The sequence below is a fragment of the Gracilinanus agilis genome, chromosome 2 (assembly GCF_016433145.1).
Source record: "Gracilinanus agilis isolate LMUSP501 chromosome 2, AgileGrace, whole genome shotgun sequence".
Lineage (NCBI taxonomy): Eukaryota > Metazoa > Chordata > Mammalia > Didelphimorphia > Didelphidae > Gracilinanus > Gracilinanus agilis.
Window position 1 is genome coordinate 415,341,740 of NC_058131.1, and position 18,899 is coordinate 415,360,638.

The 18,899-nt window shown below is 41.2% G+C and overlaps 1 protein-coding gene across 1 annotated transcript in view; it reads left to right on the top strand.

Moving 5' to 3' along the window:
- EVL (Enah/Vasp-like) overlaps positions 1-18,401 on the top strand; it is a 199,614-nt gene extending 181,213 nt beyond the window's left edge. Inside the window, exons 9-14 of the mRNA XM_044664597.1 lie at positions 3,826-3,889; positions 6,432-6,498; positions 6,624-6,686; positions 11,993-12,059; positions 13,252-13,309; positions 17,733-18,401. Coding sequence (XP_044520532.1) covers positions 3,826-3,889; positions 6,432-6,498; positions 6,624-6,686; positions 11,993-12,059; positions 13,252-13,309; positions 17,733-17,770 — 357 coding nt within the window. The 3' untranslated portion in view covers positions 17,771-18,401. The remainder of the gene's footprint in view (positions 1-3,825; positions 3,890-6,431; positions 6,499-6,623; positions 6,687-11,992; positions 12,060-13,251; positions 13,310-17,732) is intronic.
- Positions 18,402-18,899: the final 498 nt, after the last annotated feature.

Sequence of the window (18,899 nt, forward strand, 5' to 3'; positions counted from 1 at the left end):
TATTAGAATAGTCAGAAAAGAATAAAAGATCAGGTCAGAATTTTAGCTCTGAAGACCCTGTTCTTGAAGTAGCACAAAGTCCCCATCGTCCTCCCAAAAACTATAGAACTAAGACACAAATAAAATGCAGTGTTCAGAAACTATTTCATTAGGCAAATCTGAGCTTCAATGATAGATCACAAATGTTGATTTGAAGGGAGTCAGGAGAGAAACTGTTCCGATAAGGACCACAATTAACTTTTATTTTCAAATGGCTTTTACTCTGAGTTGCCTTTTAGGAGCTGGACCAAATTCCACCTACTCCAAAAAGTCCTTCTCACCCATCTACTAGTAGTACCTTCCTCTCTTGATATAGATAGGTAGATCAAGAGAGAGAGAGAGAGAGAGAGAGAGAGAGAGAGAGAGAGAGAGAGAGAGAGAGAGAGAGGAATAAGATAGACAGGTAGATAGACAGACAGTTTAGGTAGGTAGGTAGATAGATAGACAGATAGATATAAATGTGTGTGTATACACACACACACACACACACACACACACACACACACATATATATATATATATATATTAATTGTAGCTTAGTCATTTCAGTTGAGTCTGACTCTTCCTGACTACATTTGGAGTGTTCTTTGAAAGATACTGGAGTGAGTTGCCATTTTCTTCTCCAGCTTATTTTACAAATGAAAAAATGAAGGCAAATGTATCCTAAATATATATTTAGAGAAAGTTATATATTTATATATATGCATATATAATGTATCATATAACTATATATTATGAAAATATATATTCTGAAATTGTATATTTAGAGAAAGAGAGAATTCTTAAAAGCCCTAAACATCAACATTTATCCATGAAGACATCACCAGTGTATTTCAATAAATATATACTAATCAATAAGCATTTATTAAACCCTGTGTTATGATCAAATTAGATAATATTTGAAAAGCACTTAGCATTGTGCCTGGCACTTAATAGACTTTATATAAATGCTTATTTATATAAACCTCACTCCTTGGTTCTAAGCATTATGCTAAGGCTTATAGATGCAAAGAAAGGCAAAAGCAGTTCCTGCCTTCAAGAAGTTTATATTCAAATGAAAGCTAAAACCCTATTCAGACTTGTATATATTCACACATTTATGCATATATAAATACATGTGTGTATATATGTATGTATATATTTATATATTTTTATGTGTGTATATATACATATATATTTAAAGCATTTATTTCATCAATGTGAGCATTCCTTTCACCAGTGTAAATCGGGGCCTTTTCATAGCCTTTTTCATCCCCTGATGTATTCTTGTTCACATGTTCTCATTCATGTTACATTCCAGCCTATGGAAAGGCTTCCCTGAGCTCTCTGTTGAATTGTGAGTATACTACTCTCACTCCAGCTGTTCATCTGTCATGAGCTAAGTAGTGCAGTAGATAGAGCACTGGACCTGGAGTCAGGAAGATCTGAGTTCAAATCCATCTAATAAATGTTCAGTAAAAAGCACTTACTAGGTGTGTGACCATATGAGCAAATCACTTAATCTCTGTCTGCCTCAGTTTCCTCAACTATAAAATAGGGTTAATAGCAAAACCTGCCTCAGAATGTGAGTGTGACAATCAGATGAGATAATATTTGTGAAAGTGCTTAACACAATGCCTGATATATAGAAGGCCCCGTTAAAAATAATGTTGCAAAGAATATTGTAAATAAGAATGTCCAGGACTGTTAATATGGGAACGTTAAAGGGGAGAAATTGGATAAGGTTTGAAATAGAGTATTCTGTATCTTCTTTATGGCTCTGGTTGTCTTGCTTTGTAATGGCAGTTGAGCTGGGCCCTGTGTAACAGGTTTTGGCCTAGTAAAATTGTTGAGAGTAACCGTACTTGGAGGCAGCTTGTAAAACCAAAAACCTTTATTTTAAAAGTATTAAGGAAAGATAAGGATAGGTAATAACAGTTGAGGATAGGCTCCCTAAATCTAACAGGGGGCTAAGCTTTCCCACTCCCATCTGATTCTCATGAATCTGATTCTCTCTTGGGTTCCCCCAAAGCCTCCTTATTCTCCTTAAACTACTGCTAATTCCTGAGTCTATACTAAATATCCCATGCTAAGTAGTATCCATATATATATATATATTCATATGTGTATATATATATATATATATTTTTTTTTTAACTTTACTGCCTCCTTGTAATTCTTCAGATCACTCCTCCAACTCCCAGGACTTTCTCGACCTAGTCAGGCTTCTGGGCCTTTGGTAGGCCTCAAAGGCCCTGCCCACTCTGCAGTCACACAGGCCAAAAAAATAGCCTCTCTCTCTCTTTTCTGTTGATTTCCCCCACAAACTTATTCCAGAAACTCTCACCTGGTGTCCTCCTTCACCTGCCACTGGATTTTTTCAGTGTTCCAGAAAACAAAAACACCAGCCTTCTCCTAAGGAAAAAAAAACCTCCAAAAGACCATTGGCAATTAGAAAACCAACTGACTCAGGCTACCCAGAATTGCAACAGGCGCCCTTCCCAAGATTCTGTCTGACCTTAGAGAAACCTTACCCACTATTCTTTACCCTGCCCTTAGCTGCTAAGATCCCAATGACTCCAAATGTACCTCATTAGCCTATAGCTTAATTAATCCTAATAGCACTATATAAAGGTTTATTCCCTTTCTGGGTCTTCTCACTATATAACTTGGTCATGTTTTCCAATCATACATATCCCCAGTAATGTCATTTATCCAAGTCACCATGCTGGGCCCACATGTTGGGCCCAAGCTGGATACAGAGTGTTCAACCCACATGTACCCAATAATGTCCAGTTTTGAACCCAAGAGATGAGCTCTTGGGCAGTGATTCAGCTACAGAAACCACTGACTAAGCCCCAGCTATGTGTATAGAGCAATAGAGGCCACACAATGGGGCATGACATAGCTTAGAGAAAGATCTATCTCTGCGATCCACAACCTGGGCCTTCGATATGATAGAAAGGAAACTCCCTCTATTAGCACAGGCCAGCTCCTTCTCTGAAACTCAGTCATGAGGACGGCAGGAGTACAATGAGCATGGAGCAATTATGACTTGTCCAAGTTCACTCAACCAGTATGAATCAAAGAAACAACCTGACAAAGCCAAATTTTCCTGGCTTTGAGAACAGCTCTCTTGATCTATTACTCCATGTTTCCACTTGGAACTATTGGGATTATTAAGAATTGGGACTAATTAGGAGTTAATTAAGTATTGAGACTAGTTTTGGGAATAATTAGAATATTGATAGATGGAAATAGGGTAAAAGAGTCAAGCATTACCTTAAGAGGAAGATAGAATTTTCAGTGGAGTTCCTTTGGAGAATTGTCAGGTGCCTAGAAAGATCTGTTGGAAAATGCCTGACCCTCTTGGAGGAGCTTACTCTGAGAGTGACTGGTTTTTGGATCTGCTCTTTGGAAAATCTTGGAAAAGAGTAACAGTTCATACTGGATGAAAACCTAGAGATTTGGGAAGATGTGGTGGAAGAAGATCAACAGTAAGAAGAAACAAACTACTTTTCTCTATGTCACTGAAAAGAGAAGTAGGCCCAACTCAGGCTCACCTCAGGCCCTGAAAAGAGTTGATAGTTGGAACAGTGAGAGAGAACAACTGAATTGAATTCTATCTAAAGGAGGAAATAAGCCTGAAGGTCTATAGGTATTTTTTTGAGGAAACCACAGAACCACCCATCATTATCGTCCTTGACATTGCCTCCAATTGGCCCAGACCTCAAGAATTCATTTATATGAGTAGCTAAGGCTGACAGCTTCCAGACACTGATAGGATGTCCTCTATTTTGTTTACAGGAAGAATCCAGCACCTCTCCTTCCCCAGGGACCAGAGGGGCCGGACAGCCACCAAATGCCTCAGGTAAGAACAAACTGAGTTGATCTTAGGATCCTTTTTCCCAGACCAAACCCTGCAGTCTTCTGATGGAGACCTTCATGAGAGAATCCAAGTAGGAATAGGACCACTGTTGTCCCTCCGCCTTGAGGTAGATTCTAAAAAGTACCAAAAAGGAAAGGTCTTCATCATTAGAGGATTTCAATTGAAACATGACCTTAATTTTAATTTCCTGTTAAAGATGTAAAGAACTTCAGAATACAGAGCATTAGAAGTGGGAAAAACATTTGACTCACAAAACATAGAACCTCTTTAAGCAGGAAGGAGCTCAGAGTAGGTTTGGCCTCCCAAATCAAATGATCCCAACATTTTAGAACTAGAAGATTCCTTAGAAGTCACCTAATTAAACCCTATTATTTTACAGATAAGGAAACTTAACAGCCTAAGAGAATAAATGGCTTGTCTAAAGTCATATAGGAAGGAAGGAGCAGAGCCAGGATTTGAAACTGTCTTCTGACTCCAAAACTCTATCTTCTTTGCCATACTCACCTTAATTTTAAGTTTCATTGATATCCTTTGGTTTAACATCATATTTATTTCCAAATATGTACACTCCTCCCTGACTCCCCCAAGCAAAACTTTACTTGGAACAAAGTAATTGATATTTTGATAGTTTTTAAGTGTAATTTTTTTAATATTTTGATATTTTTTAATTCACCAATGAAATCAAATTCAAATAAACTGTGCTTAGATAACATATAGCATCTTACATCTAGAGTCCCCTAATACCCATTAAAAGAGGAGAGGAGTTCCATTTCTTTTCTTTTGGAACCAAGCTTTTAATTCAGCTGTGATTTGGCTAAGTGACTCAGTGGGTCTAAAGTCAAAAAGACCTGAGTTGAAATCCAGCTCCAAACACTTACTAAGCTGTGTGATCCTGGACAAGTCATTTAACCTCTATTTTCCTCATTTTAATCATCAGCAAAATGGAGCTAATAACAACAGCACCTACCTCTTGGGGTTGTTAGGAGGATCAAATAAGATAATAATCGTACTTAGCATAATCCCTAGCACAAAGTAGACATTTAGTTTTTTTCCTTTCTCCCTTTTTTATTCTTTCTATTCACATTGTTATAATCTTTTTATCTATTGTTTAACTGGTTCTGCTTACTTGCCATGCATTATTAATTCATATAAGTTTTCCCATGTTTCTCTGAATTCCTTATTTTGCCATTTCTTATTCTACAATAACATTCCATTATATTCACTTACCATGTTTGGTTCAACCATTCCACTATCAGTGATTTCCCACTTTGTTTCCAGTCCTTTACTGCAACAAAAAGTTCCATATATGAGACTTTCTTTTCTGTCTTTATTCCCTTGAGTATTTGCCTAACAAGAAGAATATGACTTGAATACTTGGCCCTAGTTGGATTGAAGAATATGGACTTTTTTTTAACTTTCATCATATTATTCCAAATTGTTTTTCCCAACAGTTGGACCAATTCACAGTTCCACTAACAATGTATTAGGGTTCTAGTTTCCTCAAAACCCCTATCATATTGACTATTTCCAGTCTTGTCATCTTTATAAATTTGCTGGATATAAAGTGAAATCTGAATTATTTTCATTTTAATTTCTTTTATTATTAATAACTTGGAACAATCTTTCATATGGTTGTTTGTGATTCTTCTTTTGAGAACTATATGTCATATCTTTTTCTGCTCGTCCAACAGGGAATGGTTCTTGGTCTCACAGATTCGTGTTCATTCCCTATCTACACATGGGATATCAGACCTTTATTGAGGATAAATGATGTGAAGACTTTCCCAACCAATTCACATCCCCTTTCTCATCCTGTGTAATGGAGGACTGGCCAACAAGAGCCCAGCCCTTATTTACTCCAAGCTGTGTTGATCTTATTCATGCAAATGCTTTTCAATACCAATGGAAATTAGTCATTTTATCCTTTGTAATGGCCTCTATTTCTCATTCTTCTCCTAGCCACAATTGTGAAAAATATAACCTTTTCTGTTTAAGTAGTGTATGTATTTGAAGAGAAGTTGTATGATGATAAGTATCTCACTATTTAAGGCTTCCTTTACTTCTGTAGATAATTTTATAATTGTACTTCTCTATCTTAATGTGACTTGGTCAATTTTTTGCCTGATTTATTATGCTACTTGAAATTATTTTGAAAATCGAAGGCCAAAATCAGGAAAGAAGCCTAATTGTAATGTTTAATGGACAAATGGATGGGAAACTACAGAGAGGCTCAATCTATAAGAAAAACTTTCTAACAAATGCTACTATCCAGGGGTGGTACTCTAGAAGTAATGAGTTTACCATCACTGAAATGTTTAAGCAAAAACTAGATGACCATTTGCTAGGGATGTTGTAGACTAACTTCAAGATACAGGCAGGAGTTGGACCTATTGCCCACATGTTTCTAGTCCTGTGATTCTCAGATTCAGAATGGCACATCTGAGACGATTGTTGCAGAGCAACAGGCTTAGGTATGACAGGATAGAAGCTAGGAGGGAACATAATCTCTGATCCTACCCTGCAGATCCTGGAAAGAAGCCCTGGGAGAGGAGCAATTCTGTGGAGAAGCCCGTAGCCTCATTACTTTCCAGGTGAGCCACTGGCCCTTCCTCAGGTCAGGGAGGGTCAGTGCTGGGCCGGACTAGGGTTGGGGAGGAGCAGGAAGGTTCAACAAGCCTTGCTCCAATTCTCCTGTTTGTCTCATTCCCTTGCTTAGAACCCCGTCATCGGCGAAGAGCCCCGAAGCTAAGAGTCCCATTCAGTCACAGCCACACACTAGGTACATCCTGTTCCATGTGTTCTGCCACCCACCCCACTTATCTTCTGAGAGGTGGAGTTCTTTCATGTCTGCTGCCACCTAACTAACACCTCTCCCTTTATGCTCCCAAATCTCTCTGGTGTCTATGTCCTCTAACAGCTTGCTCTGGGGAGGGTTGATATCTCTCTCTCTCTCTCTCTCTCTCTCTCTCTCTCTCTCTCTCTCTCTCTCTCTCGCCTTTCTGATGGGTAAGAATGGGGATACCCATGAAGATCTGGGTTTTCATGGGTCAGTAGAGTCAGAAGGTACCTTATTAATCATTTAGTCCAGCCCTTTTGTTCTTTTTTGTTTTGTTTTAAACCCTTACCTTCCATCTTAAAATCAATGCTGTGTATTGGTCTCAAGGAAGAAGAGGGGTAAGAGCTAGGCAATAGGGGTTAAATGACTTGCCCAGGGTCACATAGTTAGGAAGTGTCTGAGGCCAGACTGGAACCTAGGACCTCCCATCTCTAGCCTGGCTCTCAATCCACTGAGCCACCCAACTGCCATTGCCCTCATTCTTTCTTTCTTTTTTTTTTTTTAAACCCTTAACTTCTGTGTATTGACTTATAGATGGAAGAGTGGTAAGGGTAGGCAATGGGGGTCAAGTGACTTGCCCAGGGTCACACAGCTGGGAAGTGTCTGAGGCCGGATTTGAACCTAGGACCTCCCATCTCTAGGCTTGGCTCTCAATCCACTGAGCTACGCAGCTGCCCTGCCCTCATTCTTAAGGTAGGATACAGAGGTTGAGAGGGAAGGTGACTTAGCAAAGATCATATAGGAAGTTCATGGCAGAGATAACAGAAGACCTCAGATCTCCTCCCTTCCTAGGTCAGTGATCTTTCCCCTACACCCTGCTGCTAGGAAAAGTATCACCAAAGTGAAGTCCATAAGAGCCCTGGCCACCCACAGGGCACTTAGTCAAGGAATTTGCAGTTGGGAGGTTGCTCACTCAAGTGCTGTCCAAGGTACCCTGATAGTCCTCACCTCCCTCCCAGACTCATTTTTTGTCTTGGGTTCTTAGTGTATTCTTCTTATTTCCAAAATCACCTTATTTAATCAGAGGCAGGCAAAGTTGATAAGAGGGGTGGAAGGGAAGAGGAGGAGGGGAAAAACCTTTGTTTTACTTTCAGAGGAACATTTATGTTTCCTTGGGAAATTGCCTGATAAGATGAAGCCTTTTCTGCCTACACTCACTCCCTGCAGTTTCACATTTGAAGGCAAGATCTGCTTCTCATAGGACCTTTGAACACTTCTCTTTTCTGACCCTCGGCTTCCTTGCCTGTAAAATGAAGAGACTGGGCTGGGTTGTCAGAAGCCCCTTCTGGCTCTAGATCTGGGATGTGGTCCCTGAAGAAGGTATTACCCGAAAGCCATTGGGAAAGGAAATTCAGGGTACCTCTCCCCAGCTTTAGACTTGCCATCTGCATGACCTTGGATGAGGCCATTCACCTCCATGAGCCTTACTTTCCCCATCTTCTACCTCTGGACTTGCAATCCTATGTCTAAAGTAGTCCTTGGTGCCTTTCAGGGTATGAAGAATCAGGGAATATAGAGGCAAGACTCTTAGAAAAAGAACAATTAGAGCAGGGATTCTTAATCTGGGGCCTAAGAACTTAGATGGAAAAAAATTATGTATTTATTTTTACTAATCTCTAAATGAAACTGAGCATTTCCTTCAAAATTTTTTCTAAACATTCTGAAGTGGCCAGCGAAAAGAGAACCAGGCCAGAAGAGCAGTATAGGGCTAGGCAATGGGGTTCAAGTAACCTGCCCAGGTTCACATAGCTAGGAAGTGTCTGAGGCCAAATTTGAACCCAGGACCTCCCATATCTAGGCCTAAATCTGAATCCACTGAGCCACTCAGCTGCCCCCTAAAGATGTATTTTTTTAATTATTCTTGTCCTCTATAAACTCACAACCTCAGTGAAGACAAGAGAGAAGTATAGAAGAATCTAGGGAGCAATATGTCCATTGTAGATCTGCTTTCTTAAGTTCTTTAGAAACTACAAAGTCCTGGAACCTCAAACCTAAAAGTCCAAACCACAAGATTCCCTCCATTAACCAAGATTCCTTCCTACAACACACTCACAAAGACTCTCCAGCCTTGGCTATAAGACCTCCAGTTTGGAAGAACTCCTTACCTCCCAGGCACTTTGAAACATCTCCAATGGTTTTTCTATTCATGGAGTTTAAATCTCCCTTCTGGTCATTCCAATTCATTGGTCTTATTTCTGACCTCTGGAATGAAGCAGAACAAGTCTACCAGATCATTCTTTTAGCCACCCTCAACCACAACCCCTAATCTTCTCTCTCCCAACCAAAAATTCTAGTTGCTTCAATTCAACCTCATGTGGCAGCATCTTAAAGTCCTTCCCCATACTGAGTCCTCTCCTCTAGAAGCTCTCAGCTCATCAGAGTCTTCTCTAAAATGTGATTCCCACAGCTAACCAGAAGAGTCTACATGTGAACTAACCAGGTCAGAACTTTCTTTGCTTGGGAGGCTTTGCCTCTCTCAATGCAGCATAAGGTGATGGTCATTTGTTGTGGTTTTTCAGCTGCGATGTGACATTGTTGACACATTTTGAACTTAGAGTTCACGAAAACTCCCAAATGCTTTCCATACAAACTGCTGTCTAGCCCCACATATCTTTTTTTTAGAACCCTTCTGTCTTGGAATTGATTCTGTGTATTGGCCTCAAGGCAGAATGGCATCAAGGGCTAAGCAATGGGAATCAAGCCACTTGCCCAGTCACACAGATAGGAAATGTCTGAGGTCCCAGGACCTCCTTGCCCCTAGACTTGGCTCTCAGTCCTCTGAGCCTCCAAGCTGTGCACTGTTTCACACACACACACACACACACACACACACACACACCACATACCTTCCAAATCTTATACTTGTGAAACTGAATATTTATCCCTATTAAGTTTCATTATATTAAATGTGGCTACTTATCTTTGGATCCTAACTCTTTATTCAAAAGGTTAGCTATTCTTCCTAGTCTTGTAACATCAGAAGATCTGACAAGCTTTCCATAGTATTGGGGTAATATATGTAAAGGGTTTTGCAAACCTTAAAATAATATAGGTTAGCTATTATTATTATCTAATGCCTCCATCCAAGTCATTAATAAAAGTATAAAATAGTACAGAATCAAACCAAGTTCCTCAATCATTCTAGTGGGAACCTACTTCTAAATTGATTTTGAAGGGGGCAGCTGAGTGGCTCAATGAATTGAGAGCCAGGCCTAGAGACTGGAGGTCCTGGGTTCAAATCTGACCTCAGACACTTCCTAGCTGTGTGACCTTGGGCAAATCACTTAACCCCCATTGCCTAGCCTTTACCACTCTTCTGCCTTGGGACCAATACATAATATTGACTCTAAGATGGTAATGGTAATGGCTTAATAAATAAATAAAATTTTACTTTGATCCATTAATTATTTAGATCCAGCCACTTGAGCAGTTTCAAGTCCACCTAATTCTACGATCATCTAGCTTTTATCTCCCCATCTTGTCTTTAAGGTTAACATGAAAAATTTTGTGAACTACTTAGTAAAATCTAGGCAAACTGTTTCTGCATAATTCCCCTCATATCCATCTCCAAGCCCTAACCAAAAAAAGTCAACTTGGTCTGAGATGACTTTTTTGGCCTTCTTATCATTATCACTTCTTTTTCCACATCTTCATTAATTGTCCTGTTAACAATTAATTTTTTTAATTGTCAGAAAGCAAAATCAAGCTGCCTGGCCTACAGTTGGAAGAATTCTCCTTTTTCCTTTTTGAAAATCAGTTACCTTAAAAAATATAATCCATAAACTTCTCTGCACACCATGCCTGTTGCCAAGGAAATTTTGGGCAAAGTTCCATCTTTCATACAGTCCCATAAAGGGTCAGCTAAGGCCTCTCTCCAAAACATGAAAGATGGGAACTCAGACCTACAGAATCTCTTATGACCCACATAGCCTTTTATCCAGGTTCTCATCTTGCCCTCAACACAACCATTAGAGAGGATCCTATAGCCTTGGAATTTAGGAAGAAAAAGAGGGTTATGGTCTATTGTTCTGGGCAGCACTAATGGGAATATTGTTCCCAGTCTTCAGGAGGGGAGCCAGGCCTTATAAGTGAGTTACCAGAAAGCAGAAAAAAAAAAAAAAAGAGGAAGAGGCAAAACAAAATGTCAGGTTCATGGAAACAAGGAAATCTCCCCCTGCCCTTTTTCATGCCTGGGAAATGAGGTTGAAAGCTAGGTTTCAGAGACAAATTCTGGATTTTTTACTAATAGCAATTAACATTAATTTTAATTACTATTAGTAAAATCTAATTACAGTGCTAACTGTTAAATTTAAAATATTATTACAACATAACCTGTTGTTAAACTATTGGTTTAATTACTGCTAGTAATTAGTGCTATTAATTATTATTCCTGGGGCAACTAGTTAGAACAGTGATAGAGTACCAGGCCTAGAGTTGAGAGAACTTGGCTTCAAATATGGCCTCAGTAACTTCTTAGCTATGCTACTTGAGTGAGTCACCTAATCCTAATTGCATAACTCTTGCCACTCTTCTGTTTTAGAATTAATACTAAGAAAGAAAGTAGGAGTTTTTTAATTCGCTATTAGTAAATAGTAAGTACTATTAGTATTATTAGTAATAATATCAGTGACTAATGAGTCATTGATATTACTATTAATACTAAGTAATATTAATAACTAGTATTCATTACAAGTAATATTCATTACTATTAGTACTGATAGTAATATTACTATTAGTAATGCTACAATCACATTCAAATTGCTCTTCTCACAGCCACTCTGTGAGGTAAGTAGGGTAAGTATTGGTATCCCCAGTTTACAGTTGAGGAAACTAAGATTCAGAGAGGCCATACGACCTCTCTGGTCAGGCGGACCTAAGTGACAGAGCTGGACAAACTCAGGTCTTCTGGCTATAGTTCCAGTACTCTTCCCACTATACTATGTACCCTACTATACCTAGGCTAACTAGCTGTGTGACCGTGGGAAAGCCGTTAAGAATGATGGGAACCAAAGCCTGGAGCCCTGAGAAATCAGGGCAAAGACAGTGGACCACAGTAGTCTAGTTGCACTGGATCTCAGAAGCACTAAGGCTGGACAGACAGAAAGGTGTGTAGCTCCTGAACACTGACTGCCCAGCTGTCATTAAGGAGTCCTGCAAAGGAAGTCCTCTCCAGGACCAGGGTGGCTGGGTGCAGGGAAGGCTAATGCCCTGCCCCAGTTCTACCTGCTCTCTTCCCCTCCCCTTCCTAGGATGAAGCCTGCTGGTAGTGGCAATGAAGGTGCTCTCGATGCCTTAGATTTTGACCGGATGAAACAGGTAAGTGGCCTTTCCAGTCATCCCATCTCCACCCCAAAAAGAGAGGGAAGAAGAAACCTTGAAGGAGGGAGGGAAGGAAGGAAGGAAGGAAGGAAGGAAGGAAGGAAGGAAGGAAGGAAGGAAGGAAGGNGTGGACCACAGTAGTCTAGTTGCACTGGATCTCAGAAGCACTAAGGCTGGACAGACAGAAAGGTGTGTAGCTCCTGAACACTGACTGCCCAGCTGTCATTAAGGAGTCCTGCAAAGGAAGTCCTCCCCAGGACCAGGGTGGCTGGGTGCAGGGAAGGCTAATGCCCTGCCCCAGTTCTACCTGCTCTCTTCCCCTCCCCTTCCTAGGATGAAGCCTGCTGGTAGTGGCAATGAAGGTGCTCTCGATGCCTTAGATTTTGACCGGATGAAACAGGTAAGTGGCCTTTCCAGTCATCCCATCTCCACCCCAAAAAGAGAGGGAAGAAGAAACCTTGAAGGAGGGAGGGAAGGAAGGAAGGAAGGAAGGGAGGAAGGAAGGAAGGAAGGAAGGTGGGAGGGAGGGAGGGAGGGAGGGAGGGAGGAAGGAAGGAAGAGAGGGAGGGAGGGAGGCAAGGGGTCTCCTCTGTTCTACCCATCACCTACTATTGACAATCAGGCCCTGAGTTACTCACTACTCAGGAAGTAGGCAAAGGAGAAGAAAAAAGAGGCTCTTCCCATGGGGACAAAATGTTACCTCTGGTTCATAAATCATACAAACAACTTCTTACCACCAAACCATGAAATCCTCCCTATCCAGAGAATTTTCCTCTTCAACGTCCACTTAGTGATTCTCTTTTCTCTTTTAAACCTACCCTTAGAGTTGACATTAATTTGGTTTATTTTTGTAAGGGGAGGATTTGGGGGAAGAATAGCAGGGACAATCCCAAGTACCTTATAACCCCTAGGTTGTCCAGTCCTTCATAACCCCTAAAAGATCATTCTGGAGTACTATCAACTCCTTAGGGATGCCCTGGATGCCTTACCACCTAGAACTAACCTGGGTCTTTCATACCCCATAGAGATTTCTCTAGATCCTGAGCCTCACATCTTCAGATGAAGAAAACAAAACCCTCACTATCCCCAATGCCAAACCTTACTTGTTCTTCTGAGGAAGTAGAGGGGGCCAGAGGGATAGATGGCCATGCATTAATTCTGTTTTATTTTTCATTCCCATCTTACACAGGAAATACTGGAGGAAGTAGTCAGAGAACTACACAAAGTCAAAGAGGAGATCATTGATGGTAAGGACCCCAGGCAGGTCCTACTGAATAGAAATTGGGCCTCAGGTGAATAGGTTTGATCTGTTTCCTACAAAACCACGTGGCAGGGGGGGCAGCTAGGTAGCTCAGTGGAGTGAGAGTAGGCCTAGAGACAGGAGGTCCTAGGTTCAAACCCGGCCTCAGCCACTTCCCAGCTGTGTGACCCTGGGCAAGTCACTTGACCCCCATTGCCCACCCTTACCACTCTTCCACCTATGAGACAATACACCGAAGTACAAGGGTTAAAAAAAAAAAACATGGCAGGGTTTGGCCCAGAGTAGGAAGAAAAATAGACCTGAAGATCTCAGAGTCTTAAAACATAGAATGTTGAAAATGAATGGAGGGGGCAGCTGGGTAGCTCAGTGGATTGAGAGTCAGGCCTAGAGACTGGAGGTCCTGGGTTCAAATCTGACCTTAGACACTTCCCAGCTGTGTGACCCTGGGCAAGTCACTTGACCCCCATTGCCTAGCCCTTACCACTCTTCTGCCTTGGAGCCAATACACAGTACTGACTCCAAGACGGAAGGTAAGGGTTTAAAAAAAAAAATGAATGGAAAATTCTTAGTGATAAGGGATGGCTCTGTGGGATTGGGAAAAGGGAGGATTGCCAGGGAGGAAATCTGATAAATATATAAACAAAAATATCAATAAACATATATATGATATAACAGTATCTATAACCTACAATATGGATTGTATAGTAATATAGATTATATATATACACATAGTATATAATCTAATAATTATCCATATAGTATATTATTATACATATTCCTATATTCCTAAAAGAAATGAGACTTCAGAATCATAAAGCTGAAAGGAATTTTAGAACAGGGACCATCATAGGTGGAAAGAACCTTAGAATCATTTGAACCACAGAAAGTCAGACATGCTCATGAGACATAGAATGTTAGAGGTGGGAGGGATGTTAGAATCATAGAATATAGAAGGAAAAATGGAATGGAATGGAAAAGATCTTAGAGACCATCTCTCTCCTCCAGCTTCCTCATTTTATTGTTGAAGAGACTAAGAAATAAAGGAACTTGCCTAAGGTTTAATGAAGGAGGGGAGCAATCTAGCTGGGGAGGTGGACATATCAAAGAATACAGAACACCACCTGGCTGAGTTAAATAAGGACCCAAAGAGATTAATGATTTTAAGTACAAAGGGGAATATGAGGAAAGAAAATGTAGATACTAGAGCCAGAAGAGCATTAGAGGCTTCATCTAATATACCCCCTCATTTTACAGATAAGAAAACTGAGACCCAAAGTAAGAGTTTTGTGTAGAACAGGGATCGGCAATGTATGGCTCTCTAGCCATATCTGGCTCTACCTCCCGACTTGCCAGTCCAGGCAGAGCCCCAGGATGTGCCCCAGGGGGCCCTTCAGCCCCTGCCCCATATTCCAGCGCCTTCCGCCTCCATCTTCTTTTGGCTCTCACGACCAAAAAGGTTGCCGACTGTTGGTGTAGAGAGTATCAGAGCCAATTCCAAGCCAAGTCTTCCAGCTGCAAAAGCCAGTGCTTTATTATAGCCAGCAGAGATCAGGAAAGGCTACTTGGAAGAGGTGGTATTTGAACTGGGCAAACTATGGAATGTCAGAGTTCCAAAGTAACCATAGGGATCATCTAGTTTGACCCCCTCATTTTATGAATGAGAAAACTGAAGCCTAGAAGAAGGAGGTAATTGTCCCAAGGTCACATAATAAATCAATAACTAGAAAGAGCCCAGGTAGCCCTGTACCCCTCCAGGCCTGGACCTGTGCCTTTCCCCATATTGATTTCTTCATATCAACCTCAGTGAATCATACATCAGAAGACAAACTTGGTGGGAGAAAAAAAGCAAGAAAAAAAAAACAAGATCGACACAATTCATTATGAAAGCACATCCTATAGAAATCAGTTTAGGATGCAGAGTAGATATTTAATGAATGTTCACTGATTGATTGATTATAACATATCACTTAATTTTATCTATACCAAATCTGCTTTTATGGAGTAAAAAAAAAATGATCCAGGCTGCCAAGATTAAGACAAACCAGGATGGGCGCCAGCTGGGACTATCTAGCCAAGTCCTTCACTGCAAGGAAGTCTGTGAAATGAAGAGGATAAAAGAAAGCCCTCTCCTTGTCTCCTCCAGCACCTGTTTGCCCCTAGAGCTAGAGAAGCAGCTTATAGGAAGCTACATCCCTACCATAAGGAAAGGATGTTTGAGATGGGAGTCAGAATGACTTTTCTCTAGCCCTGGCTCTCCCCTTTCCTAGCTATGTGACTTAGAAGTCATGAGACAAAGTTTTTCCTTTGTAAAGTGAGGACAATAATTTCTGCCTTGCCTCCCTCATAAAGTGGAAGAACAATAGAGGTAGACTATACAGGGGCATCTTGGCAGCTCAGTAGCTAGATAGCCAGGCCTGATTGTCAGAGATGACTTGGGTTCATATTGGCCTCAGATACTTCTTAGCTGTGTGTGACCCTAGGCAAGTCACTTAACCCCCATTGCCTAGCCCTTACCGCTCTTCTGCCTTGGAACAGATACTTCAGCCCTCGCTAGTAGAAGGTAAGGGTTATTTAAAAACAACAACAGTAACAATTAGATAAATATGAGCTATTATTATTATTATTCAGTATTTTTTGTTTTGTTTTATTTTTTAGAAATAAGGAGAGGGTCATTTTAAGGTATTGGGGACAATAATCACCACTACTACAACTGTAGTTTATATAGAACTATGTGGGCCACATTAAAAAAAAAAAAAAAAAAGAAGAAGAAGAAATAGATAGTTTGGAGTGTCCCTTCTCTTTTCTTCCTCAGCTTCCTAGAACTCACTCAGTTCCTGGGCACACAAAGTAGAAGGAAGACAGGGGAAGTTATGTTTACTGGTTTTGCCCAGATATCAGATTCCAGTTCAGAGCTAATAAATAAAAAGTGGGGAGGGGGAGAGACAGAATCCAGGGAAAGAGCCTGTGTTCTTTCCTTCTCTGTCCTGCCCCACCTTGTCTCCCAGGGCCCCAGCTGGATTAACAACAGGTAAGAGGGTTGGTCTAGGTCCAGGGAGAAATCTGATGGTGTATTTAATAGGCCCAATAATTCTCTGGTCCTCTCCTGACTCTCTGAGTTTATTGTTGTTGTTGTTGTCGAGTCATTTCAATGCTGTCCAACTTCTCATGACCCCATTTGGGATCTGTCTTCTTTCCTTCCATCCTCCAACCTCCTTCCTTCCTTCCTTCCTTCCTTCCTTCTTTCCTTCTTTCCTTCCTTCCTTCCACCTCCCTCCTTCCTTTCCCTTTACTTTCCACTTTAGAATCAATACTGTGTATTGGTTCCAAGGCAGAAGAGTGGTAACATACAGCTAGAAAGTGTCTGAGATCACTTTTGAACCCAAATCCTCCTGTCTCTTGGTATCTACTTAGCCACCTAGATGCCTCCTCTCCTGGTTCTTCTTACTTCATCCTGAATCAGATCATGTGTCTTCTCTCATTTCCCTGGATTCCTTATTGTTTCTTTTTTTTAATTAAAAACAATTTTTTAAAAGTTAAAACCTTTACCTTCCATCTTAAAATCAATACTATGTGTTGGTTCCAAGGCAGACGAGTGGTAAGAGCTAATCAATGGGGGTTAAGTGACTTGTCTAGGGTCCCACAGCTAGGAAGCATCTAAGGCCAGATTTGAATCCAGGACCTCCTGTCTCTGGGCCTGGCTCTCTATCCACTAAGGCACCTAGCTGTCCCCTATTTAAGATTTCTTGGCAAAGATACTGGAGTAGTTTGCCATTCTCTTCTCCAGCTCATTTTAGATATGGATAAACTGAGGCAAACAAAGTTAAATGATTTGTCCAGAGTCACAGAGCGAGTAAATGTCTGAAGCTGGATTTGAACTTGAGTCTTCCTGACTCCAGGCCTGATGCTTGCTTTATCCACTGAGCCACCTAGCTGCCCTCTTAGGGTTCAGGGCGTTACAAAATGAGATCCCTCCTGATTCTCTCTAACAATGATAACAGCTAGCATTTATATAGAGCCTACTAGACTCTATTATACCCATTAGATATAATTTTCTCAACTATAAAACAAAAAGACTGGACTAGAAGATCTCTAAAACCTCTTCTAGCTATGAGCTTAGAGCTTATGATTCTGAAGTTCCTTCTAGCTCATATCTCTGTAACATCTTAAGATTTGCCAGGTATTTTTCCCTTAGTCACCCAGTGAGTAAGCAGTACACCTATTATTATCCCCATTTTACATATGAGGAGACCAAGACTCAGGTAATACTCTTTGCCCAGAGCCACAGAGCACACATCTGGATTCCAAACCCAGCATCCCTGCTCCTCCACCTCACTGAGCTCTCCCCTACCACCACGACTGAGACTCCTGGGTGCCAGCTTCTGAGACAATTTCTTCCTTTGTCCCTACAGCCATCAGGCAGGAGCTGAGCCGGATCAGCACGACATAGTGATGGGCCAGCCTCAAACTAGCCCCGGGGTTTCCAGCCTGGTCCAGGACTCTAGGAAGACCGAATCATCTCACAGGGCACCGAAGTGCTCGGAGGGCACTTCTCACCCTACCCCCACCCCCACCCTACCCTCTACTCCTTGGTCCAGAATCCCTTTTTATTAGCAGACTCAGCATACAGTGAAGCTTTGCTGTCTGAGATTCACTTCATTTAAAAAATCTTAACCTAAAGGAAAAAAAAATTTTAAAAAAGGATTTGAAATTCCTGGATTTTCTCTAGCCCACCTGACACTGCCCATTTGGTTGTTTGTTGCCTTTTTTTGTATTTTGTATTTGCTTATCTAAGTGTAGGATGTTTCTTTTTAGTGGTAGAGAGGACAGCAGGAACCATTTGCTTCCTAGGTGACAGAAGGGCCCTGGGGCCAGCCATCAGCAACTGAGGACCATCTACCAACAGTCAGGGGACAGTCGTCATGTGGGGGGGAGGGGGGAGCCCCACCGGGAAACACAAAGGCAGAGGCGCTTGGGGCATGGGATGAGTGGGTGGATTCCAGGGTCTCATAATATACAAACGGTACGTCAGTGCGCCACAGTGTCTGTGTTCATATGGGTAATAAACTGTTTACTGTCCACCCGGAGCTCTGGCTCTTGGCCTCTTGGATTTGTCTCATCAACCATCAAAACTGTCAGCTAATATAATGGCAATGTGTCCCGGCCCCTTTGACATGCCAGAACATTCTCCAGTCTGTTATTTCATCTCATCCTCACAAAGCTGCCACGATGGAGGCAAAGGAGTGCCCTTTCCGTTTTACAGATGAAAAGAGTGGGGTCCAGAGACAAAGAACATAAGATCTGAGAGTTAAAGAGGGCTTTAGTCAACCTCCAGAGTTATACCAACCCCCCTCATCTTCCAGGAAACAAGCCTGGGTTACACAGCCGAAAAGCATCAGAGTCAGGTCTGAAAACCGGGTCTCCTGATTCCAGAATCCAGAATTCTTTCCAGCCAGGAATTCTGCCTCTAAATTCACACAGAACCTCCAAAACAAACAACAAAAAACTTGATATTACAAACTAGAACTTAATGACTAACATTTAGAAATCACACTGTAATACACCATCACAGTGAGATA